The sequence below is a fragment of the Lutjanus erythropterus genome, chromosome 22, assembly GCF_056507025.1.
Source record: "Lutjanus erythropterus isolate fLutEry1 chromosome 22, fLutEry1.hap2, whole genome shotgun sequence".
Classification (NCBI taxonomy): Eukaryota; Metazoa; Chordata; class Actinopteri; order Lutjaniformes; family Lutjanidae; genus Lutjanus; species Lutjanus erythropterus.
In genome coordinates, this window is record NC_139338.1 from 2252010 (window position 1) to 2277472 (window position 25463).

The window sequence follows — 25463 nt, forward strand, 5'->3', positions numbered from 1 at the left end:
GGTCGTGTCTAGAAGGTAACTCTTTATTTGCACTCTCGCGAGATTTGTGTTCGTTATTTCTACTAAAATAATCAAACTCGCGCGATCTTTCGCGGGTCTAGGGTTCCCTTCTAGACACGACCCTCTGTCTCTCTGTCAAACTACAGACAGACTGTCTGTAAACAGCACGATGTTTCACTCTGCAGTGTTTCACACAAAGACTTTATTTGTTTGGACATCCAGGTTTGGTTTGTCACCAATTTTGGCATTTTTATTTTTTTAATTAGCCCAAGAGGACGAAGGCATCTGCGATTGATTAGTGATCAGTCTGCCCTCCTCTCCTCCCTCACCTGTTCACTCTGCTGTGAGAAGATCTGAACGTTTCTCACAGAGAAACACAAACTCTCCTGTTTTACGTTTAGGCCTCTTTATACAGTTTAATTTTATAAGTGCATCTGGTTGCTGTCGATGTCATTAACCATCATGTTAGTTTCTGTTGTAATAAACTGTCATTAACAACAGTCTCCCCACACGCAGCTTCTCTGCAGTTGGTCTGTGTGTTTCCTGATCAGATAAACCAGCGCCGGAAAGACTAGAAAACTTGCGCCAGTTAAAATAGAAGCGTCCCGTCAAAATTTAAAATCTATTAATAATTTATTGGTTATAGGTCCGGGTCCGTATAGGACGGCGTGTGGGTCCGGACTCGGACCGCGGTCCGCCATTTGGGGACCCCTGCTCTACACAATACCTTATTTAACAAGACAAACCTAAATAAGTTGTCAGTACTCACCCTCCTGTTACTTTAGTGGTTACGTCTGCAGTTTGATCCAGAGCAAACAGCTGATCAGTGTCACAGGAAGAGAAATTAACTTACTAAAATCTGACCTGATCTACCTGACACTGTCAAATAAATGTTCAAATTCACCTTCATCATCATCATCGGTGTCTGAAATCTACCAGCCACTTTCATATTTATTCTGTTGCTCCCAGCTGTTCATCATTTCCCACCCTGAATGTGGTTTGATTAAGCACAGGTGTGCTGCTGGAACACACCAGAGCAAAAAATATTTGCAGTTTGCATGATAATTGTAATCTACTTTAAGTGACTGAAGATCCAGTCATCAGTAAATCGTGCGGCCCTTATCAGACAGATAGAGAGGTGTCCTTTCCAGTAGTTTTGATGGGTGTGATTCTGAGTAGCTCATGTGGTCTGACTCCTCCGTAATAATTTCACCATGAAACTACTCATGAAGTCGGTGAAACATTTGATCTTGTTCTGTCACAGAATTGTATATTCAAATGGATTCAGTGTGGACAGAGGGCATGTATAGTGATGCTCTCATGCAGTTAGGACTGGGTGTAAGGGTTAAGAATTTCCTTTTGCACTTTCCCTGTACTGCATCCAGCTCCATGTCTCATGTACAGCATGTTTCTGGTTGATTGTGGACAGCACTGACGCCTTTGTATGGACATCAGACAAGAAGACATGCAATAATCAATTTTTTAACTGATTTTGTTTTCAGTATTTTTCAACACTTTGCCCCACTTAGATTTATTAAAACTTTCGATATGTTACAAAACTCTCGAACAGTTGGAAGAGTTTCTGTTGTGATTTGTGTGAAGTCATGTCGTTTAATGTCTGTACTGTTCATTTTAGTTTTGTTGTACTGCCTGATTTCACTCGTCCCATTGTGGAATTGTCTTAATGTTGGGTTTGCCATTAAAAGTGCTTTTTAAATAAAGTTTATTATTACTATTTAAATTCATGACTCAAAACCCAAGTCATGACTTGAGTCTTCACTTTAGATTCTGTTATAATGGATTATGAGAACACGGTGGTGCAGCACAAAGTAGTGCAGGTGTACTGGTTGCAAAAATCAGTTTGTTTTAAAATCAGTTCAGTTTGAATTCTCTTCTGTACCAGTGTGACTGAATGCAGCCGTGTGGTTAGGCTTATTTTCCTCCTGCGTACTGTGTTGTGTTTCTCTGCCCATAGGAGGATGTGCACACTGCAGTCCCACCTCTGTATTCTCACTGTCTAACAAGATAACAGCAGAGCCAAGAGATAACTGTCCTTCTGTCTTCTCTGTCACCCATGTCTTTCTTTGTCTCTGCTTATGTGTGTCTTTGTGTTTTGGAGGAAGAGGGTGGGAGGCTGAGCAGGCAGGATAGCTCCAGTAACACAAAGGCCACAAAGAACCCCCCCTACACTGTATGCACTCTGCCAAGACTGAGCAGAATATCAAAACCCTGAGTCCTGCCATCCAGCTCAGAGGATTGACATCAACAAAACATTTCCTCTGGAGTCAAACTGTTCAGTATGATTCATTCAGATGATTCATGCTTTTGGAGAAACCAGGCACTTATTTGCAGTTTTCCAAGAGAAACGCCTGTTCTTGACCCAGTCAAAGTTTTAGGGTTATATTTCCTGTTGCTCCAGGGGTCTCAAACTCAAATTACCTGAGGGCCACTGACAGGTTCTTGAGCTGATGAACTTTCTGCCTGATCTCATCATTCTGCTCCTCATATATGACACCACCTCCTATGGTACGGTGAGGGAGTGAACTTGAGCAGTTGGAGGTAGCAGGTGCGGTTTGGGATGATGGGAGAGCTCTTATGTTTATGTCTTTGTTGCTGTTAATATGTTAATTGTTTTGTGTTGTTGGATTATCTAATTAATCATTTCTGTTTTGTAAATCTTTGGTAATGCCCACGTTTTGTGCCTCTCAAGGGTTTTATCCTATATTGAAAATGATTATTTTTGAGTAGCACCAAGTGTGAACCAGTTGTCACCCATTGGTGGAGCATGCAAAGTTCCTCATATTACAACTTAACAGTCACTAAAACATGTTTCTGAAAACATTTGAGGCAGAAATAGGCAATGGAGAAACAGAATACTGATCCATATTTGATCAGCACTCTCTAGTTTGACAGTTTGCTCTGAGTTTGATGAGCTCTGAGTGTTGCACTGGGACACTGAGAATGACCTGTCAATCACATGGTAGCCCCGCCTTAAGGCATATTCAGCTTTTTGGTCTTAATGGAGCCATAATTTACTAAATGAAATCATGCCTCATGCAAGGGGACTTGAAACTAGTGATTAAGAACCCTAAAGTCAGTAGGAAACAGTTCACTGAGGTCATGAATCAAGAATAAAGTTTTGCCATAAGAGAGCACAAAATCTGACTTCTTAATGCAACCAATAGAGTTGTCTCCTGCTGGACTTTTGAAAGCTCTGGCTTCACTTTTCAGACCTGGAAGCTCTGTCCACTATTTATTATCCAAATGATGATGATGATGAAGATAAATACTTATCACACAGGAATATGTGTCTTCTGTGTTTAACAGGTTTTAAAGAGGCCAGAATATTTTGGGAAGTTTGGGAAGATTCACAAAGTGGTGATCAACAACAGCACATCGTACGCTGGGTCACAGGTGAGGCCGTCCACAGGTCACAGTAGAGCCAGAGACAGCCACGTTGATACAACTAGTTCTTAATTTAAGTGTTGTCTTTTTTCCTAGGGACCCAGTGCCAGTGCCTATGTCACATATATACGCTCTGAAGACGCTCTCAGAGCAATCCAGTGTGTCAACAATGTAGTGGTGGATGGCAGAACACTTAAGGTAATCTTTAAATCTTTAAGGTAAAAGAAGCAGCTTTAGACTGGGGAACGACTTTAAGTTGATAGAAGGTTCAACAGCTGACTATTGACTTATTGTAGGATATATTTTGTGTTTTTCAGGCTTCTTTAGGAACAACAAAATACTGCAGCTACTTTCTAAAGAGCATGCAGTGCCCCAAACCAGACTGCATGTATCTGCATGAGCTGGGGGATGAAGCTGCCAGTTTTACAAAAGAGGCAATGCAGGTAAGTGTAGGCAGCAGAGGTGGGAAGTAACATCTGTACTTAGGCTTGTTACTTAAGTTTTGATGCATTTAAGGAGAAATATTGATTATTTTTAATTTGCATCATTGCTGTGCCATCTTCCCAACATCAAGACTGATCAAGAGTTCCTTAGTTTATTCATCAGTGCATATCACGCACCACAGATGCAACGTAACAAGACAAAAAAAACTGTGCAAAAGACGTAAGATGAAACATACCAAGATGAAAAAGACTTAACAAGATGAAAAAGAGAAGATGAAAACAACATCAAAGAGGTAACAAGACAAAAATGATGCAACAAAATGAAAACAGTGTAACAAGGTGTAAGAAGGCAAAAACCTTGTAAAAGACGTAACAAGATGAAATGACAGAGAGGGAGACTCAACCACAGAGAAGAGGTGAGGTTGAATTTTCTTTGCACAGAAAATGTCCTTCAGAGAGCAAGTTTTTACTTTTATATTTTGAGTAAGTTGAAGTAAGTACTTCTACTTTTACCAGAGTCTTTTTTTACACTATCCGTACTTGTACTTCAGTGAGGGATGTGTGTACTGTTGCCACCTCTGGTACACAGGTTAGTCATTTTGAAGACACTACTTCAATGTTTTTAAACATATTCCAAGAGTCATAGCTCAGTCAAATGTGAACTCACAGACAGCATAACAGACACTGCTGGATACATTAGCAGCTATTTCGAAGGGGCCATTTTAGATCATCATTCATAAATCAGTATAATAGTAATGAGACACTCCTTATAATTTCAGAACTTGCCTCATTGTCAGTAAATGTAGACATTATTTTCTTTAGTTTCAAAGTACTCCACATGATGGTAACCATGCAAGGAGAAACTGCAAGTGACTAATGTGGGATGATTTTCCATACTGCAAAACTGTGCAATAAGTAAAGTTAATTCGCTGTCTCCATAGCAGTATCGTACATCTGGTTAACATCACTGACAGCAAAATGAAAACAATATAAAGAAAAGGACACATCAACAGGAGTGAGCTGTTTTTTCAAGGAAGCCAATAATGATTGTATTTGCAAATATTTTTTTAAAGGGACAGTTAACCCCAGAATCACAAAATACACATCTATGTAGATAATTTTGGTGTGAGTTTCAGAGTAGAGATGTCTGCCTTCTCTCCAATATAATGGGACTAAATGACACTCGACTAAATGACATTTTAAAAATGCAACAGCAGAGACTCTTTCTAGAAATCATGACCCGGTTCTTAAAGATAATCCATAATCCATAATCCAAAACTTTCTGTCTAGTTGAAAAAAGTAGTTCTGGTAGATTCTGTTGCAGAAAGAGGTGGAGCAAAAACAGCCAAACAAAACTATATAGTTGGTTTCTTTTATTTGTTATATTTGAAACCATGGCCCTCTCTAATTTGTTCTTTTACATCCAGGCAGGAAAGCATCAGGAGTATGAACAGAAACTACTACAAGACCTCTACAAACTGAACCCCACCTTCCTACAGACCTCAGCTGTGTCCGGGGACAAACCAAAAGGCAAAGCCAGCTCTCTACAGAGGTATTCTAACACTTGTGCATCTGTCTCTGTGTGTCTCCATAGTTATTTGATGTACCTTTCATCATTTCCTCTTTGGACTTTGTAATAAATAGCAAGTTAAACATTTCAGTTGAGTTTTGACTGCATCAGATGGATCTTTATTTTTCTGTCTGCGTCCTGCCACAGGTCTAACAGCTCTGGCAAAGATGGCTGGCTGTCATTACAGCCGTCAGGGAGGACGAGCAACGGTCTGTCATCAGACCACAGGAAGAGTCCGCCATTAGATGGCTCAGACTCTGAACACTTGACCCCTGAGGGGCCCGAACCTGACCTCAGCCTTGGCCCTGTACCGGCCCTCACACCCTTCTCCTCAAACTGTGACCTTGCTAGGTAAACTAGAATGATGCTCTGATTTATTCTGCAGAGGCTGGATCAGCCTTATGTAATATGTTATATTTTAATATAAGGTAGCATTTTATTTGACTTATTGGCACTCACTCACGAGTTTTGGAGATATTGGCCATAGAGATGTCAGTTTTCTCTTCAATAATGGAACTAAATAGTACTCAGCTAGTGGTGCTCAAAGCACCAAAAAATACATTTAAAAAAGTGTCTCTTTCTAAAAATCATGACCCAGTTACTCAAGATAATGCACAGACCTTGTTGTGAGCAGTTTCATGTAGGAACTACTTTCTTTCTAGCAGAGATGAAAGTAGTTCTGATAGACTCTACTGGAGAAAGACGCTAGTTTGAAATTTTTTAAATTTATTTTTTGAGCGCCACAAGCTGAGTGCCGTTTAGTTCCACAGCACTAGTTCCATCAGTACAAAAACAAAGTCAAGTCATGTTTTTCTGTTAAAAAGACAAAGACAGAAGTGGAGTGGTTGGTATTAATGTGTAGAAATGCACATAATGCTGTATTGACCATGTTGTTTTAAAAAAGCTGTTTCAGGCTACAGGTCATTTTATTCCCCTCAGTGTCACACCCACAGTGTTTGTTTGAAACTCACCATTATTCCTAACCAGCTTTTATATAACAATTCTAGAGGAACTGTGATGCTGACACTATCACGTGAGGTTGGAACACTGCTCAGTCTAATGTTGACTAAATATAATTAGGGCTGAAACCCCACAGAGTGGATCAAATTGCTGTGAGCTGGAATGAGCAGGAACAAGAACTTAACAATAACTGGAAATGATGTGCAAGTGCCTTCCAAGGAACATGTGCCCAGTCAGCCACATGGTGGTGCTGTAATTAGGGCCCAAAAAAGTAATTTTGGAAAGGCCACATCCCTTTGCTTGACTTGAAATTGGACACATATGTCCAGCTAATTGTGCTAAACCATCTATCATAAATGTCCACCCAATGGATTTTGGTTTTGCTAATTAGTATAAAATGAAAAACAGAAAAGTGACATCTATTTTTTTTTAACTTCATTAGGACCAAATTGGACATACAGCACTGGAGGCCTGAGATACACAGTTCTACTATAAATAAGCAAGATCAGTCAAAAAACATGGCTGCCATTAATCAGAATGTCATTGGCAGAGCTTAGCAGGAAATTGGTTATATCTCATTAACCATAAGTCCAATCATTCTGAAATGTGGTAGATATCTTCAGGCCATGTTTGGGAACAGGTCTGCAGAAGTATTTTTAGTCTAACCTGTAGGGGGCGCCACAAATAACACATTTATTTGAACACCAGGTGGACAGAATTGTATGAATTTCTGTGTTTTGTGTTCACCATAGTCTGAAGTGACAGTGATTTCTACAAGAAGGTGTGACCTGTCACACATTCTCTCATTATGCAAGATGCCATGGAGCAATTATTAAACTCACTGGAACCGTCCTGCACTATCTTCTCAATAAATGCACTGAGTTTTGTTCAGATTTGATGAACAGGGGATAAAGTGTAGAACTTTGTGTGTGCAATTCTTGAACCAGTGCAGGCTTTGTGATGATGAAACGGTGTGCGACTGGTTTCATTCCTTCTTTAAACAGTTTTTGTTTTTGTTTGACAGTCCCAGCAACAAACTGCCAGAAATCATCAGTATAGGCAACGGTGAAACCTCACAACTGGTAAGAAATGGACACACTTGAATTACAAAAACAGAAATTTCCTAAAACACAGTTGTTGTACATGAAACCAGCTGAAGAGCAATTCAGTGTTAGGATTTCTTGTCCTTACTGATAATTTTAAATCACAAATAATCCATCACCCTTTGTGTTTGTTATCTATTTTAATTATTCATTTTATTTTGTAGTAATGTGAAGTGTAAAACAATGCAGCTGAAAATTTCCAGGTAGACAGTATTACCAAAGCCCTGGTGTATGAATCTGGTCATTTAATTTGTTAATTTGATGCCAAATGAAACTTTTGACTGTTAAGATCTGCTGATGGTGGTGAAGTTTTCTAAACTTATCAATTAATTATGTGACAAAAGTGACAGGTATAAATACTGCTGAAGAAGACAAGGTCAGCTGACAGTGAGATCTGATGCTCAACAGTACAGATAAATGTGGGCTCACTATGTGTCACTATTGCCCTTTTCATCAAATGTGTTGGAAACAATTATTAATGATTTATAAAGTGTTTACAATCTAATTAATAACAAATAATAAACAATTCAGAAAATAATTTATAAGGGTAGTCAGGGTAGTCATGTTGTAAAGTGGTACCCATTTTTTATGTTTGGTTCATGATACTATATGTGTATAATTTAACTATACTCTTAATGAGACCAACATATGATAGAGTGGTAAAGGGATGTTCTCTCTTGTGTCCTGCAGCTCCTGGGCAGTGACTCTCCGTCGCCCCCTCCTGGCCTTAGTAAGCCCAGTCTGGTGGTTCCCATCAGCGTCTCAGGCCACACAGTTCACTCCCCATTTGAGGCAGCAGCAGCAGAGTCCCAGTCGCTGTTCTCAGATAATAGTAACTTCAGGCATCCAAATCCACTCCCCAGTGGGCTGAGCGGCTTCCCCAGCTCCCCGCACAGCAACGCAGACTGGCCCACTGCACCAGAGCCACAGAGCCTCTTCACCTCAGGTGGGCCCGATGGAGCAACAACCAGCTGGTTGTGTGAAAAGAAGCAGTCTGTCTACTGCTGGGTTAAGCAGGTCATAGCACAGTGTACTGGTTCTTTACAAGGTCTCAGATTGTCTTTTAAAATGTCATGATATAAAAACTAACTGAAGGCTTGAAGTCATGACAGTCTCACTGGATTGCAGTAGTGACTCTTATGGTGTAACTTGCCAGCAGCTCCCACTTAGGTATGATAGACGATTCACAGTTCAATTCACTAAAGATATTTTTAACTAAGTTGGTGTTAAAACTAAGTGTGAATGTGCACAGTTATCAATTCTCTTTAGGCGTAAAATGTACAAAAACTAGAATGGGCCTCATGCAAGAACCACTCAAACAGACAGGTTTCTTCTCAAGTGGTTTGCATCAGTGATTTAGGAGAACTTGATGCATTCACCAGTTTAGATTTTTTTCTTAGGTACAAACTAAGTGGCACAGACCTATTAGAGGAGTTTTGTGAAATCAGTCTGCTATTGTCCAAACCACAGTTTTTCACTAATGACTGTATATTTCATTTGTTGGAAGCACTGACATTATCCTGCTGCACTCAAATTATAATATAATTCTAAACCTGTTCATCAGGGCTGGGTATCAATTCAGATTTCCCAAATTGAATTGATTCAATTCATGAAGTCCTGATTCCATTTGATTCAATTCAGTATTGATTCAGTTACGATATTTCAATTGCAATTACCAATTTCACTTGGACATGAAAGAGATTCTCAGAGAACTAATGTGTAAATTGTACAAGGAACCCTTTAACCTGCTGCATTATTAAAAATATGAATGTTTACATTAGGAATTGACCCCAAATAAGTTACATTAACAGTGTCTCCCCCAACCAATGGAACCCCCGCCCACCTTGAATAAAGCAAAATATTTTATGTTGTGAATTTTTAATTTTTAGACATTTTTATTCAGAAACCACACATCCACAGGAGCCATGACATATATTAAAAGATCAATTCTGAGATTTTATAAATTGATATCAGACCATGAAAAAGAAAACTGATTCAAATCAGCCCTAGTATTCATATAGTCTACTGTAACTATTGACTATATCCTCACATGCAGGCTTTCCAGCAGGACATACTCCGCTGCAATGCCCAATAGTACAGCATCAACTATTATGGCATGCAATTCTGTGATAGCAACTTCTCCTTGGTCCCCTCCGCCGGTTGCAGTAATCAGTGTCATCAATTGATCGATTGCTGTGGCGAGATGTTTTTTTTAAGCAATTTCATATCAAATGACACTGTTAAAACAGATGAATGGATCTCTGAAAGCAGAACTTCAGTGTCAGAAATTGTTCACTTCTTCTTTTAAACTTTGATGCCATTTTCATGAATGAACACTTCCTGATGTACGGGGCACTGTAGGCTTATGGGCAATACACACGGAAATCATTTACACAGTTATCTGAAAATACAGGTGTTTGCTGTTTGTGGCACACTCATATGAGCCCACTGTATGAAAAAAAAGTAAGAAACACTTTAGATATGAATACAAAAATGTTCTTGGACGAGGACCATTCTGTCAAATGATAAGATAAAGCAGCTTCTCTACAAGAAAAGTGTTATTGAAGCTCAACTAAACTAAATCTCAAATGGTGAAAAATTTGTGTGTGAACTTGGTTGCTATGGATACCTCAAGTCTTTGCCAACATAACATTACGGTTGCACAAACATCCTGATTTCTAACTAAGCCTAGTCAATCTGCTACACACAAGGTAGACTAAAAAAATCAAAACAGTGAATGGAAGAAGGAGTTTAAGTGGCTAGAGGATGACACATTTGAGGACGTAATGTACTGTGGTGTGTGCCACAAGCTCAATTTTCATCAGAAATACCACATCACAATTCATGGGAAAACTTTTTTTCAATTTATACAAATTTATATATATATATGGATTTATATATATTTGAGCGACCAGAAATGTAATTTATCCACCAAATTTAATGGAATCCCTGAACTGGAATGAGTTTCTGGTCATCCAAACGAACTAAAATATGATTAAAATGGAGTAGAACAAAACATTTCTCCAGCACACAGAGCTTGAGGGAAAAATGAAAAGTCTGTCATTATCTACTCACTCTCATGCCGATTGAAGGTCAGGTTTAGTTTTTTTTTTAGTCCACAAAACACTGCTGGAACTTCACAGGAAAACAGTGTTGCAGAATCTCCCAAACAATTCATCATTACACCACATCACACATACCCCTTCAGACAGTGTAAATGTGGCTCCAAGCTAAGGATTAAGGGTAAAGATTTCAAGTAAACTTGGCATGTTGGGGCTTTAGGAGACTTGGATTACACCAGATGAGTAGCATGGAGGCATTTTATGTTTTTATTATGTTGTATTTTTGCATTTGAAACCTGATCACCATTCATCTTCCAGTATTTGTAAGATTCTGCAACCCTGTTTCCTGTACAAGTCCAGCAGTGTTTTGTGGACTAAACAAAACTAAACCTGACATTCAATCGGTGAGAGGGTGAGTAGATAATGACTGAATTTTCATTTTTGGGTGAACTATCCCTTTAAAGAGTTCAGTGCGTCAGTGATCACCTGTTAAAAGCTTGACTGTATGTTTGTGAAGCTTGCTCACAGCTCATCTCCTGTGTGTGTGTGTGTGTGTGTGTGTGTGTGTGTGTGTGTGTGTGTGTGTGCGCGCAGACACCATCCCAGTGTCGTCGTCCACAGACTGGCAGGCAGCGTTTGGCTTCGGCTCATCCAAACAGCAGCAGGAGGACGATCTGGGCTTCGACCCGTTCGATATCACTCGCAGGGCTCTGGCCGACCTTATCGAGAAGGAGCTCTCTGTTGAAGACAGCCTCAGCTCCTCCTCCCTGTCTCCTGCCTCCTTCCCCCACAGAACTCATGTGCCCCTGCTAAATAAAGGCCCCAGGCCTCCAGGAGGGCTCAGACTCCCCAGCCACCTTCCACCCTCTCACCACTTCTCCCAGCATCAGCACCCACACAGGGGAGGGTACAGCTCCTTCAGTTTCCCCATTCACCCTTCATCATCATCATCTTCATCCTCCTGCTCCTCCACTTCCTCGTCCTCCTCCTCAGCATCTTGTGGCTCCTGGATGGGTTCCTCCTCCTCCTCACGCAGTAACTTTGTGCATTTGAACCACACAGTCAGTCCGACAGCCTCCGGCTCACACAGCAGCTTCTTAGACTTGACAGTTCTACCAGGACACCACAGCACCGGGCTCGGAGGAATCCCCATCTCAGGTAAGACTGGATCAGGAATGTCTCACCTCACCATCACATGTGATGGTGCCTGACTGAATGAGGACCACAGCTGTAAACTCTGTGGCATGTATCACCCATTCTTGAGAATTGGGACAAATCATGTCCTACCAGAACAACTTCTTAATACCAACATTTTAATTCCTATTTTTTGGTGAAAATTGATTCTTTAAGGATTTATATATGAAACATATGTACTTTATTAAATGTTCTGGTCTGATTTATCTTCTTTTTATTTCTAAACCCCCTCTACCTACAGATAACATAGGTATAAAATGTGTTGTTATTATCATCTTAGTTTAGAATGAATTTTCTATGACAGTCTTGGCCCTTTTAAAGTCATGTCCCAGATTTCCGTTAATTCTGTCAGAGTTTTACAAAGCAAAAAAACCTTAGCTATATGCTAAGGACCCCTGTCTCACTTCCTGGTTTAAAAAAGGTGAGAATACTGCTTAAGTACTGGTAAACTTTCTTTTTTTCTTTCTTTCTTTTTTTTTTTTTTTTTTGTTAAATTCATGAACTAATATTGCTGTCAGATGTGTCTCAACCATAACATGTCAACTCTGTAGCCCTTCTAAATCAAAGCTAAATAAGAATTATGGTTTAAAACTGTTTATTTTGATTAGCATTAAGAGAACTCTGAGAAACTTTAAAAAATAAAATGGCTGCTCACTATGACTGTGCTAGGAAATGAAAGAACAACATTTTGTTGACTCTGTAAAATGTCAAATTTTTCATCTGACAGAGTTGACGTCTACATTTAATAAGAAATTAATCAGTTTTGTCTTTTAAAATATATTTTCCAGCATAGTTGGAGAGTAAAAATCAAAACCTCCTCAATATACAGTTTTGTCCCAGTTCTCAAGAATGAGAGTGGTGTGTGTGCAAAACACACCTGTTAGGAACTGTCTGATTTCATGACCTCTGCTTGCAGCTTTTTCGACACTTCACGCTTGACACTAACTACACATAGGTTAACCCTAACCTTTCCTGTACATGGTTCTGGGTACAAAGTAGTCTAAGGCTTCACTTAACTTTTTCGATTAATCTAACTCTTCTCAACTTTCTTTTTAACTACTAAAGTAATTATTCCAGAGATTAGTTTGTAACACAATTAAGATAATAATTAATTCACCCAAAATAAGTATCAAAACTATTTCTCATTAATATTCCAATATTTTATTCAGTCCTTTAATCATCATATTTGTCAGATGCCTGATCATAAAATACTGAAGCTCAAATTCAAAAGAATTGTTGTGACATAAATATGAATTTAATCACTGTATGTCAGAGCGACCCTTCCCTCGAACTGGAGAATCAATATTTTTGCTGAAGTACTTGACTTAGAGCTTAAAATGGTTGTGTTATGGATTTATTTCCTCACTGAAGTCAGATGCAGTAAAGATAATCACTAACAAATTTATTTTTGTATCAGTTTGGGGCAAAGAAAACTGCTATGAGTTACAGACTGTAACAACAGTGTGTACAGTGGATGCTAGTTTTGAGCAGAGCCATAGAAAACAGGTCTCATTTGCTGTATAAGTTTGAAGTTTTTAATATTATTACCATTATCATTACTATTATCATTATTATTACATTACATAACTATGGTGATAATTACAGACAGACAAAGATCAAAGACAAATGCATTTTTAATCCCACCATTTTTTTCTTTTTTGCTGATCTGAAAAATGATCCGATCCATGACTCAAAACCGTGATACGATCCGAACTGTGAGTTTTTTGATCCGTTGCAGCCCTAACATCAGCCAACGTGTGAACTTACGTTAAAGTTACAGTTCAGAAACATTAATGTTAAGGCGGACTCTCACTGCATCTATATTTTTATTCCAGTCCTATGTCCATCACTGCCATAAGTTACAAGAGAAATAAACACAAACACATAATGAAACAAGACCCACCAGTGTTTCTGTTTAATGAGTAACTGATGTGACAGTTTTACACCGTATTTGGTGACCCATCAGATTCTGTGACCTGCAGGGATGGAGTACTCGGATCTGTTATTTAAGTAAAAGCATTACCACCACAATGTAAAAATACTTTTAAAATCCTTAAAAATACTGTATTTAAAGCCCTACATAAAGTACTGAAGTACAAGCATTTAGTAAATTAAAGTAACTTATGACGGTAGTACCCAACTCACTACTTTTTCTTTACTTTTACTGTAGTACAATTAATTGCAAAATTAAATTATTGAAATCATAATATAGCCAAGTGCAATAACCACATCACAGAACTCGAACCAAATCCAATCAAATTTTTGGAAAAAGGAAGAATGTGTGAGAAAACAGCATAATAATGAGTTACTTTAGTACTGCAGAGATGTTCTGGTCCACAAATCTTGTTCTCCAGATGTAAGAAAACATGTTTATTTGCTACAAATATCACATCATCATAATTTTAATACCTTTTTTTTAGTAAAAATGAAAATTGCAATTCACAAATGATAAATTCCACTAATTTTGTCACATATCGCAATTGGAATTTCAGTCAAAATAATTGCAATATGACTTTTGTACCATATCATGCAGCCCTAGTGCTAAGGTAAAAGTAAAATGCAAGCAGAGGATGAAGCAGAATGCTCTGTTTATATGTTAAAAACACAAAATATATTTTTTCTGGTGGAGGATACCCACAGATTCCCCCTTCAGGGGATTGGTTTACAGACATGTCACCTTTTTCACCTCTTATAAGTTTGCAGGTCAGGTTGCCACACCCGGCCTGGTGGTGTGTGCTAATGCAAACAGAAGAACACACACCACTGCTGTGTGTTTACTGCCATGAAACTAAAGACCTCAGGGTGGTTTTGTCAGTGCCACAAAACCTGCCAGTCTGTCTCAGCCTGTCAGTCTTTACTGAGGGTTTCTGGAGATATGCACTCAATCAGCATCAGAAACTGCACACAAACTGAAATGTATTTGGTTCTGTAGAGTATTTAGCCTCTCTGCAAAATTGGGAGCCTAAAGTAACAACTAGTACATGACAAGTACATAATTTTAGTATAAAGTATAGTGCATTGCATTGTGGGTAAACTTCTGCTCACTAATTGACCACTTGGTGGCAGCACATCACTTACTTTAGCACTTGTTGTAACAAAGCAACCAGATTTTCAAGGTTTCAAGCAGTCTGAGCAGCACTGCAGCTGTTACTCCAGTCTGTTTCATATCAGCAAACACAGACCCTGCTCTTAATGTTCAACTGTCACTCAACAGCAAACCTCTTTCCAAAGAGTTCCTCATTTACTGAAATAATCTGGCTGTAAAAGCCATCACGACTAATGACTTAGTTCCATGTTTAAAAGTCTGCAAATGTTCGTGATAAGAGAAGAGATGAAGGAAGTGTTGAAGGCGTGGTGGAACTGCAGCAGCTCCAGGGAGTAGACTGACCTGAAATCCACTTGTAGGTGCAGATTTACAGAGAGCTCCTCATAAATCATCCTCATGGCAATCCACACAATTCAGATCAGATCTCACACTGAATATTCTCTGGACTCTGAAGGAAATGTGAAATATGTTTTACCAGAGAGCTCAAGCAGTGACACAAAATCAGAGAGATGCATGGAGTCCTTAAGCCTTATGTGTGATCATAGTTAACTGATATTTCTGATAATTATGTCTTATTTTTAGTTCTTCAGTGACTTGTACTAAAGGGCCGGTAGCCTACTCAAGAAAATTTTGTTTCTTGCAATCATCTGTTCTTTGTCTTATGAGAAATAAATGAAATTCTTATTTTGAGCTCACTGAAGTCTCATCTGTTTCTCCTAACCCCCACTTAGGAGAAAAAAAGAGCTCATAGGTGTCTCAGAAGTTTCTACTTGATAATGATATGGAACAACAAGACTTTAATCTGACTTCTGAGATAAATTTAAGATCTCATTTAAGACAACCAAGTTTTCTTTCTTTTTTTTTTTTTAAAGATTAATTTTTGGGCTTTTACCTTTATTTTGATAGGGACAGCTGAAGATATGACAGGAAAGGAGGCAGAGAGAGGGGGAATGACATGCAGCAAATGGGTCACAGGTGGGAATTGAACCAGCGACCACTGCAGAGGACCAACAGCCTCAGTACATGGGGCAAATGCTCTGCCAAGTGAGCTATGGGAGGATCCCCCAAGTTTTCTTTTAAGATCCCTCTGTTACCTCAAGAACTTAAGATCTTACCTTAAGATCAGTGCAATGAGACAAAAAAAGAACATTTTAAGATCTTTAGTTGATGTTTAGTCTTGGCCTGAGTGGCTATTTATCAAGAAACTAATTTTACAAGTATGAGAAAATGGTCAAAGTCTCATATTGTTCCTCAGTTGAGTTCATTCATGTCTCGGAGACACAGGCTAGACAAAGACAAAATCTAATTTTGAACTTTTTCTTTCCTCTGGACATAGTTCCTTGTAAATTTTCATGTTCTTTCTCCTTTTTTTCTTTTCTTGCCATATTAAGTCAAAAATAATAATAATAATAATAATGTGTATGTTGCATTTTACTGCTGTAGATGTTTAAAGTTTAAAGCTTATTTAAACTATTTTATATACTGTTGTGTAGTTTAATCTACAGTAATGCCATATATTCTGTAAGGTCATCATATGTTAACACTATTTGATGTTATGCAGCTGCCCGCCTGTAGTCAGGGCTGCAGCCCTCTCGCCCAGTGTGTATGCCCTGATGGCCCACCCAGCCCTGGATGTTTTTACCAGCAAAGTCAGACATATGACAGCTCATAAAACCAGCGTGGTTTGGCAGTGTTTTAATCTAGAAAATGAAAATGAGGTTGGATGTAGGCTGTGTCAGACTAAACTGGTATATAATCACTCGACTGGAGCGATGTGTAACCATGTTAGCACCAACACAGACATTAAACTGCAGGTTGCCGCTGCTAGCACTGCTAACGTTAGCCACACTGTGTCTCAGGCTGACAGCTAACGTCAACTCCAAGTAAATTATGTTGTTTGCCTGCAGACTCTGTGATCCTGTTCAGTCTGAAGAGTTGAAGCATTCAGTGAATTGTTGTAATGTTTTGTTGGTTAATCTGCAGTGTTTGTGTTGCACTGCGCAAAGTGTCACACATTTCAGCAGCATTTAATATACAATTTTCCATTTGCTTCAATGGCAGCATTTTCAGGCAGTATTAAACGTTATTAATTAATGAATTGTGCTCAATTTTAAAATCTGTTTTTTAAGTGTTGTCTTACTGACAGACTACTAGACTAAATTAAAATTGATATTTAATCCACAGGGAAATTAGTCACCAGGAACATCCTTAGTGTCCACATACTTTTGACCATGTAGTGTACCTGTACAGAAATAGGCCACTCAAACCAGCAGCATCTTGTCTCTTGGGTTCTAGCTGTTCACCTTTTCTGTGCTGTGATGATGTCATTAACGATGTGAGTTACCAGTGTCTGAAAATAAGATAATGTCTGTTAAATGAAACTAGTTGAAGAAGATGAGGCTGTACTGGCTGACAACCTTCCTCTGACAGCAGTCACGAGCTAATTCAGCGGTGAATAATTCCTCCCTGTGACGGAGTGGCATTGGATAACTTGGTTAAAATTGATTTGGAAGGCAGCTCGCAGCCTCATGAATTAAACATGGCGGCTCTTATTTATCTGGGGATGCAAATGGCAACATAGGTGATGATGTTAATGCCAGCCATGCTTCCCTGCCTGACAGCCTGATTAAAAAGAAAAAAAGGGCCTGGTGAGGGCTAAGCAAGGATCACAGGGGAATACTGAAGCTGTTTTGTTTCTTCTTAATCACTCATGTTTTTGGGGTTAGTGCTCGACCGTATTTAATTCAAAAGCTTCATATAATTAACGGAATAGTCCTTAGACTTAATGTTTGAAGTAATGGCTATGGTAACAACGTCTCAAAGACATGTTGTAATAAATAATACTTAATGGCATTTCCACTGTCTCCTCTCTGCCTCAGCCATCTTGTAGGAAGAGAGCTATGGGGGTTAATGACTAAGTTGACTAACAATCATCCTGTCAATTAGTATTTATTATTCATAGAGCCATGGTAACTGGAAAGGCAGTCGTCCTCGTGAGGCCTGCTGTCTGCACCGTCTCATTAGACAGAGCTCCAAATGATTCCAGCTCCCAAACACAGCACGGCCATGCTGCTGCTGGGCTGCAGGACAAAACAGAGCAGCTGAATAATTAGCCCACTTAAATCAGAGCTCAGATCTGACTGACCTGCACACATTTCTGACCACAGACACAGAAAAAAAGGTGGAAACTGATGTCATCATTAGATTGTCTTTGTACAGTTTATCATTTCAAATTATTGTTCACTGATGTAAAAACATACCAGACTTCCCTGCTATTGAGTGGCTGATGTAACATGTATTGTCAGTGAACATTTTGAGTCCATTCCACACTGGTAAGAATACGGTTGTGGGGACACTAAAGATCCTGAGCCACAGTGAAAGGATGTGATTTTAATTTCTTCACTGCCGGGCTGTTGGAACTGAGGTAAGTTGAAGTGAACTGCTGGGCTGATTTAGACTGAGGGAGTCACTGAAGGTATGTTTGTAATGGTGTATTGTATGTGTCACTTCATAGGGCTTATATAGTATTGGGGGACCATGGCTCCAGCACATCACTGAGCCATGTTTCAGGTCCACCCAAAAAATCCTGGACACAGAAATAATAGCAATATTTGTGAAAAACAGTTTAACAGTCTCTCCACAATTCAGCACTACATAATACTTTCCTTTTCAGCGAGAATTTTCTTATATGTAGTCTGTCCTTCACACAGACTCATACAGGTTTTTTTGATAGCAGTCATCAAATCTGAATATTTTATTGGCTCTTAGGCCTGTGTATTGAATCTCAACACTTAGTACAAACTGATCTGTCCATGGCATCAAAAACTGTCAAGTATTAAAACTTGGCATTAGCTGTCTAGTCAGATTCATCATGTTGTTGACTTGTTGTTGTTACTCTTTGATAAGATCAGATAGTCCCTGATTGACTGAAGAAAATGTTGCCAGTTTCAGACTGTTTTATTTAGACAAGGGTATTATACAATTAACCCTATCCAGGCTCTGGTGTGGTTTGTTTTGTGGTGTGAAAGTAATGGGATTTTATGAATAAGGGATCATGTGCAGTGAGTGGGACATGATTGCAAAATAGACCCTTTCAGGTTGGTGTCAAGGTCCTGCATCACCCTGTCTGGGTTTATTATCAATAATGACCTTTTCACTGTACTTTTCCTGCAGATTTCACAGCTACGTACTGATTAAAAAATTATTATTAAATTATTATCTGGCCTCTGCAGACACCTCTCCTCCCCAGTGTCACTGATGCTCAGTAGATGGGTATCAATAATATTCTGACTGGTTGTAATGACCCGCTGTTGAGTCCTTCTGTCATGGGATGTGCACATCCCATGATCCAGTTTGTGATGTTTCCCATCAGAATGCTTTGTATTGCTCCCCTGTAGAAAATGACGGACATGGGAAATTGACTTTCTTAAGCTTCCTTAAGAAATACAGCTGTTTTTGAGCCTTCTTTACCAGGATGGGTGTCCACCGCAGCGTCTCTGTGATGTTGATTCCAGGGAAACTAAAACTGTCCACTTGCTCTAACTGTTGTGTTGCTGGTGGTAGATCTTCCTCTCTCCCTGTGTCCATGCAGAAAACAGCAGCTGTGTAGAGAGCATAAATGTGAAAGAGTGGCAGGACGGCCTCAGAGCGCTCTTACCCAACATCAACATCAACTTTGGAGGACTGCCCAACTCCTTGTCTTCCTCATCGTCATCCTCCTCCTCATCAAGTGTCAACCACACGGGGGCGCCGGGGGTTTCTGGGAGTGTTTCTCACAGCCTCTCCTGGGATGGCACAGCCAGCTGGATGGACCCAGCCATCATCAGAGGTAAGAGTCAGACCTGCTCAGGGGCACTTGTTCATCTAAAAATATGATAATTGGGTTTTTAAAGAGATATGTACCAATTCCACTGAGAATCCTAATGATGAGATGGAGCTAGTAAGGTATTCAAAACACCATGCCATCGCATGAAAAACCTCTCAACACAAATACTGAAGATCAAAGTTTACATGACTCTGTGTATGTAGGAAATTTCAGTCATGCGGTGTCCAGAATATCAGAATATAGCTGTCAGCAGGATTATACATCATACATCAGCACAGCCTACAGACCCTGCATTGCTCGAAGGTTACCATAAACTTAAGAAAAGAAAGAACACCAAAATAAAAAAAGTGAAGCTGGACTCCTAGTCTAGAATGAAACTTATTGTCAGCTCTTATTTTGCTTTGGAAACCCTCAGAGATCAATGAAATCTGCCATTTTGGTCACTTCATATTTGTTCAGATTATTCGATTGCGTAAAGGCAGTTTGTGTTGGTCAGCAACATTACCTAACTAGCAAAGTGGTTTTCTAAGACAACATGATCAATAAGGTACTAGGTGTAATGACCTTGACAATTCCTGGTGCGTCATGTTCCGTGGTAAACGGCTGACTAGCTAGCTGTATTTGAGCTCAGAGAGCATGTGGTTGCAAGTTGTCAGGGTACCTGCAGGGTTTTAAAGTATTAAATTAAATATAATCTAAAATGAAGGCCTTGGAAGTATTGACTTCCATTTACAAGCTCTATTTATAAAGAATATTTAAAAATAATATATATTTCTAAAAATCAATTGTTTTTTTTGGAAAAAGAACTAATAAGTGCTGTTTAATAAGTGGCAGCAAAATCCATAATAGAGGTGGGTTAAGCCAAACCAAGGAATCTGAATGTGAGTATTAAAATAAAATGTTTTACTAAAATTAAGTACTTGTAATTTTTGTTTTATAAATAATTGTTTGCTACCACTTGAAATCCATTATCCGGATTGTCTACTATTGCTGGTATTGCTGTGATGTTGGTGTAGCGGGTCCTGGTCAGGTCTCGCCAACAGATAGATAATCTGGAAACACAAGATAATAATGAACGAGACTGGGACACAGCTGCTCATCATCCAAGCTATCCGGATTATGAGCCCCACTTCCGCACCGCCACGAGTCTCAGTTGACGCCGCGGTCGAGTGCTGCCACCCAGTGTCCAATTCCTACAACTCCAAGTCGTGTGTTTCTTTTCTATTTAACCAAAATATATATATATATATATATATACATACATATCTGCTCCAGGGAGAATAAACAATATTAGAATAATTAAAATAAACTCACAATATTTTAACCAAATAATTTGGTGAGTATCACATCCACCCCGACAAACAAAAATGGCTCCCGACATTTGTTACAAAGAAAAAAAAAAAATCCCTTGTTTTTTTTTTTCCGTTTTTTTTTTTTAATAAACTTGTGTTGCGAATGGTATGTAGTATGTGTATGGCAAGTACACTTGTGGTGTGCATGGAGCAGGTGAGATGAACTGACTGGTTATGTGTGGCATGAAAGGTAGCGGGACTGGGGCAATATGTGAGGAGGTAGAATCTACATGGGTTTGTATTGAAGGCTGGCCCAATGACTCATAAGTGAAAGTTGGTCTTGGTCTCCTCTCCCTTGCCGATCTTCTCACCCGACTGTGTTCATCTCCCACATGCAAAGGTCTTCCAGGGGGGGAACCCAGCCTTTCCACCTGTATTTGGTCAGCACAGTCAGTTTGCTCATCCCTCCCAAGCTGAGGTAGGTGCACGACATCATGTTGTGCTCTGTGCAATTCATCGCCCACTGATTCCACTTCTCTTTCTTTTGCAGGGATTCGTTTGTGTTCTCTCCCAGGTAAGTCCGTCTCATTCGTGTGTGTAACGTCTCTTTCAGGTAGGTTTGTCTCATCCATGCGTGTAACGTCTCTTCCAGGTAGGTTTGTCTCATCCGTGTGTGTAGCGTCTCTTTCAGGTAGATTTGTCACATCCGGTAAGTATACATCCACAGGTTCAATTCCTCTCATTGGTACTGTATTTGAATGTTCTCTGTTCGTGAGGGATGGTGTCTTTGGGGTCTGAACAGGAACTGCAGTAGGAGGCAATGAACTTGGAATTGACGTTTTCCCTCCTCCTGAGGCCGCTGGCCTGCCACATCCAGACTGATCACTGTCCATCCTCACGACAGGTGTTCTCAACCAATAACCTCCTGCCCCCCCCGTCCTCATCATCGGAGTCTGATGTCACCTCAACGTCAGTAGGGTTTCTCCTTGGTTGAGGTTGTTTTTGTCTTCGAGGGGGTATTAAGGCTGCATCAACTGGCTGCGCTGGGCCCTCGACCGGTAAGTCATTGACTAGGAGTAGCAAATTTCTGTGTATGGTTCTGTGTCTTGCACTTGCCTCTCCCTCAGGATGAATGACATATACAGGATTGTCAGAGATTTGCTCCTTCACCACATAAATCTTCTTTTCCCAGAAGGAACGAAGTTTACCGGGTCCCCCACGCTCACCCATGTTCCGAACCAGCACACGATCTCCCACTTTGAGGACCACTCCCCTTGTCTTTTGGTCATAGTAGGACTTGTTCTTTGCACTTGATGACAAGCTGGTTTTGTTTGCTATCTTGTACGCTTCTGTCATCCTTTTCGACCATTTCTCCACATATCCTTTGTGCGTCACTGATTCGGTATTGTCCACTAATCCGAACAAAAGATCCACAGGGAGACGAGGATGCTGTCCATATAGCAGGTAATGAGGTGAGTACCCAGTGGACTCGTGACGAGTGCAGTTATATGCATGTATCATTTGTGGTAAATGTTCCTTCCATCTCTCCTTTTCTCTATCCGTCAGTGTCCGTAGCATTTGAAGCAAGGTGCGGTTGAACCGCTCCGCGGGGTTGCACTGTGGATGGTACGGAGACGTCCGTGAGTGTCCGACCCCTGATAGCCGTCCGAGGGTGCGGAAAAGGTCGTTCTCGAACTCACGCCCCTGATCATGGTGGAGGCGATTTGGATAGCCAAACCGAGGTATGTAGTCGTTGTATATTCGTTCAGCTGCAGTTTGCCCTGATTTGTTTTTGGTCGGATAAGCCTGGGCAAATCTGGTAAAATGGTCAATTACTACCAAAATGTACTCAAAGCCTCCTTTGCTCTTCTCCAGGTGTAAATAGTCTATGCACACCAGATCAAGGGGGGAAGAAGAGGTCAGGCCACCCATTGGTGCACGTGCCTGTGTGGTGGGTTTCTTTTGTTTTATGCAGCTGCATTTCCTTGTGACATAGTCCTCTATACACTTCTTCATGTGTGGCCAATAGAAACGTTCCCTGGCGAGATGGAGCACACGCTCTGTCCCAACGTGTCCCATGTTGTCATGAAGGTGTTTTAGGGCAACTGACCGGTACTTGACTGGTAGGACTAACTGTTTTCTTTCTGATGTTTGGCGGTATAGGACTCCATTCTCCAAATGTAGTTGACTCCACTCGTGAAGGAGCTTGCGGGTGAGTCCATTCACTGACCTTCTGACCTCATTAGTGAGAACGTTACTGGTTTCTTTTAGTCCGATTATTTCCCCTATCTCAGGGTCGTCTCGCTGTGCTTTTCCTAGCTCTTCAAGGCTTATTTCAGGCAGGAGTGGATGAGGCTGGGGCATGGTATCAGCAGAGGAGGTGTAAAGTGCAGCGATCCATGCTACATCCTTCTTCAGAGCTGCTCTGCCTCCATCCCAAGTTGCGTGCAGCACATCCTGAGACAGCTCCTCAGTGCACGTTGCAACATAGTTGTCAATATCGAGTGGGATGCGTGAGAGTGTATCGGCGTCGATATTGTTTTTTCCAGGTCTATATTTTATGTTGAAGCGGAACTCTGACAATTCTCCAACCCAGCGATGTCCAACTGCGTTGAGTTTTGCGGTGCTCATGACGTAGGTAAGTGGGTTATTATCAGTGTAGATGGTGAAATGTGGAGCATAGAAGAGATAGTCTCTAAATTTCTCACACACTGCCCACTTCAGAGCCAGGAACTCGAGTTTTCCACTGTGAAGCCTGTAGTTCCTTTCCGCTGGAGTCAGAGTTCGCGACCCATATCCGACCACTCTCAGTTTTCCACCTTGCTGTTGGTAGAGGATTGCACCGAGCCCTTTCTCCGAAGCATCGGTGTGCAGGACGAACGGTTCTTCAAAATTGGGGTATGCAAGGACCGGGGGGTTGGTCAGCATGATGATTAGCCTTTCCAGCGTGCTTTGGTGTTCAACCTTCCACTCGATGGGTGTTTTGGACGGGAGCTGGGGACCTTTGGGCTTGCAGTGACGCGAGGGGAGCTGGAGTGTTGAGGACTTAACTTGGAGCAGATCGTACAGTGGTTTGGCTATTTTTGCAAAATCCTGTACATAGGAGCGGTAATAACTCAGAAAACCGAGGACCTGGCGGAGTTCACCAATAGTCTGGGGCGTTTTGTCTTTTAAAGCCAGCACTGCGTCGATGTCTTTGGGGTCAACTCGAACTCCCTCGGCCGACACCAAGCGTCCAACATAGCGAACCTCCTTCTGGAACATCTCGCATTTCTCTGCCCGCAGCTTCACTCCATGGTGCTGCAGTGCTACGAGGACCCTGCGAATGACCTCCACGTGGTCACTGAAGGATCTGGAGTAACATAGTAGGTCATCCAGGTACGGGATGCAACACTCGTCCCGCAGGGAGCCCAACATCTCCTCCATGCTCCTCTGGAAGGCCGCTGGTGCATTAGAGAGCCCGAATGGTATTCTTGTCCATTCGTAAAGCCCCCAGGGAGTGATGAAGGCGGTGAGATGGCGTGACCCTTTGGCTACAAACCCCTGGTGGTAGGCTTTACCCTGGTCAAGTATACTGAACACTGAATATCCCCCCAGCGTGTCCGTCAAGTCCTGTATCCGCGGGAGTGGATGCCTGTCAGGTACTGTTTTTTTGTTTAGGAGGCGGTAATCTATACAGAGGCGTAGAGCACCGTCCTTCTTGCGCACACACACCACTGGGGCCGAGTAGGCAGACTTTGACTTTACTATCCATCCCTTGACCAGCAGATCTTGAATGTACTCCTTTACCTCTTTGAACAGTGGTTTGGGAATGGATGTGTACGCTCTCTGTACAGGAACGTCGTCTTTGAGGTTGATCACCATTTGCAGATCTGGGATACAGCCGATGTCGTCTCCATCTCTTGCAAAAGCGTTCGACTCCTCATACAGCATCCTCCTTGCAGCCTCCCGCTGTTCTTCCTCCAGGTGGTCGAGATTTACAGGTGGGTGCCACAGGGGTGGATCTGAGCTACGGACAGGAGTGGTGGTGACCTCACTGACCATGGCTGCAGACTGGGCTTCGCTCAGATTATCTGCCTCCACCACATTTTCAACATGCTGCAGGATCCCTAGTGCTGTTTTACGTGGTATTGTGATATCGTGATTGGTGTTGTTGCCAATTGGAATGGTGACGTAGGGTTTGGTTGGATTTTGGATCTGTAACAGTCCTGGCCCTACATCCCACTGCCCGGACGACAGGTTGTCTTCATCTGTTTCAAACAATACTAGCTGGGTAGAGGCGTCCATGTTGGGAGGCACCCGACACTTCACCCATGACACTTGACCGGCCGAAAGTATGATGTCTTTGGCTCCTGTTCTCACGCGCCCCTGCTGTATTTCTGACTTTGATGTCTGAACAAAGTTGACGAGGGCTTCAGCTGTTTCGCTGGGGACAGATATGGCATTGCTGAGCAGGTTAACAAGTACTGGCATTAGCTTTTCAGGTTGGCCACGAATTAACACTTCCAAAACATTAAAGCCTATCAATGGCCTGTCCATGGGGTCGCTGCTGATGAGAAAGGG

At 41.0% G+C, this 25463-nt stretch overlaps 1 protein-coding gene across 1 annotated transcript in view; it reads left to right on the forward strand.

Moving 5' to 3' along the window:
* The window catches only part of cnot4b (CCR4-NOT transcription complex, subunit 4b), a 50414-nt gene that overhangs the window by 17718 nt on the left and 7233 nt on the right, over positions 1-25463 (forward strand). The window contains exons 4-12 of the mRNA XM_084710917.1: positions 3328-3414; positions 3502-3603; positions 3723-3848; positions 5276-5400; positions 5566-5769; positions 7403-7460; positions 8172-8427; positions 11138-11701; positions 19375-19611. Coding sequence (XP_084567043.1) covers positions 3328-3414; positions 3502-3603; positions 3723-3848; positions 5276-5400; positions 5566-5769; positions 7403-7460; positions 8172-8427; positions 11138-11701; positions 19375-19611 — 1759 coding nt within the window. The remainder of the gene's footprint in view (positions 1-3327; positions 3415-3501; positions 3604-3722; positions 3849-5275; positions 5401-5565; positions 5770-7402; positions 7461-8171; positions 8428-11137; positions 11702-19374; positions 19612-25463) is intronic.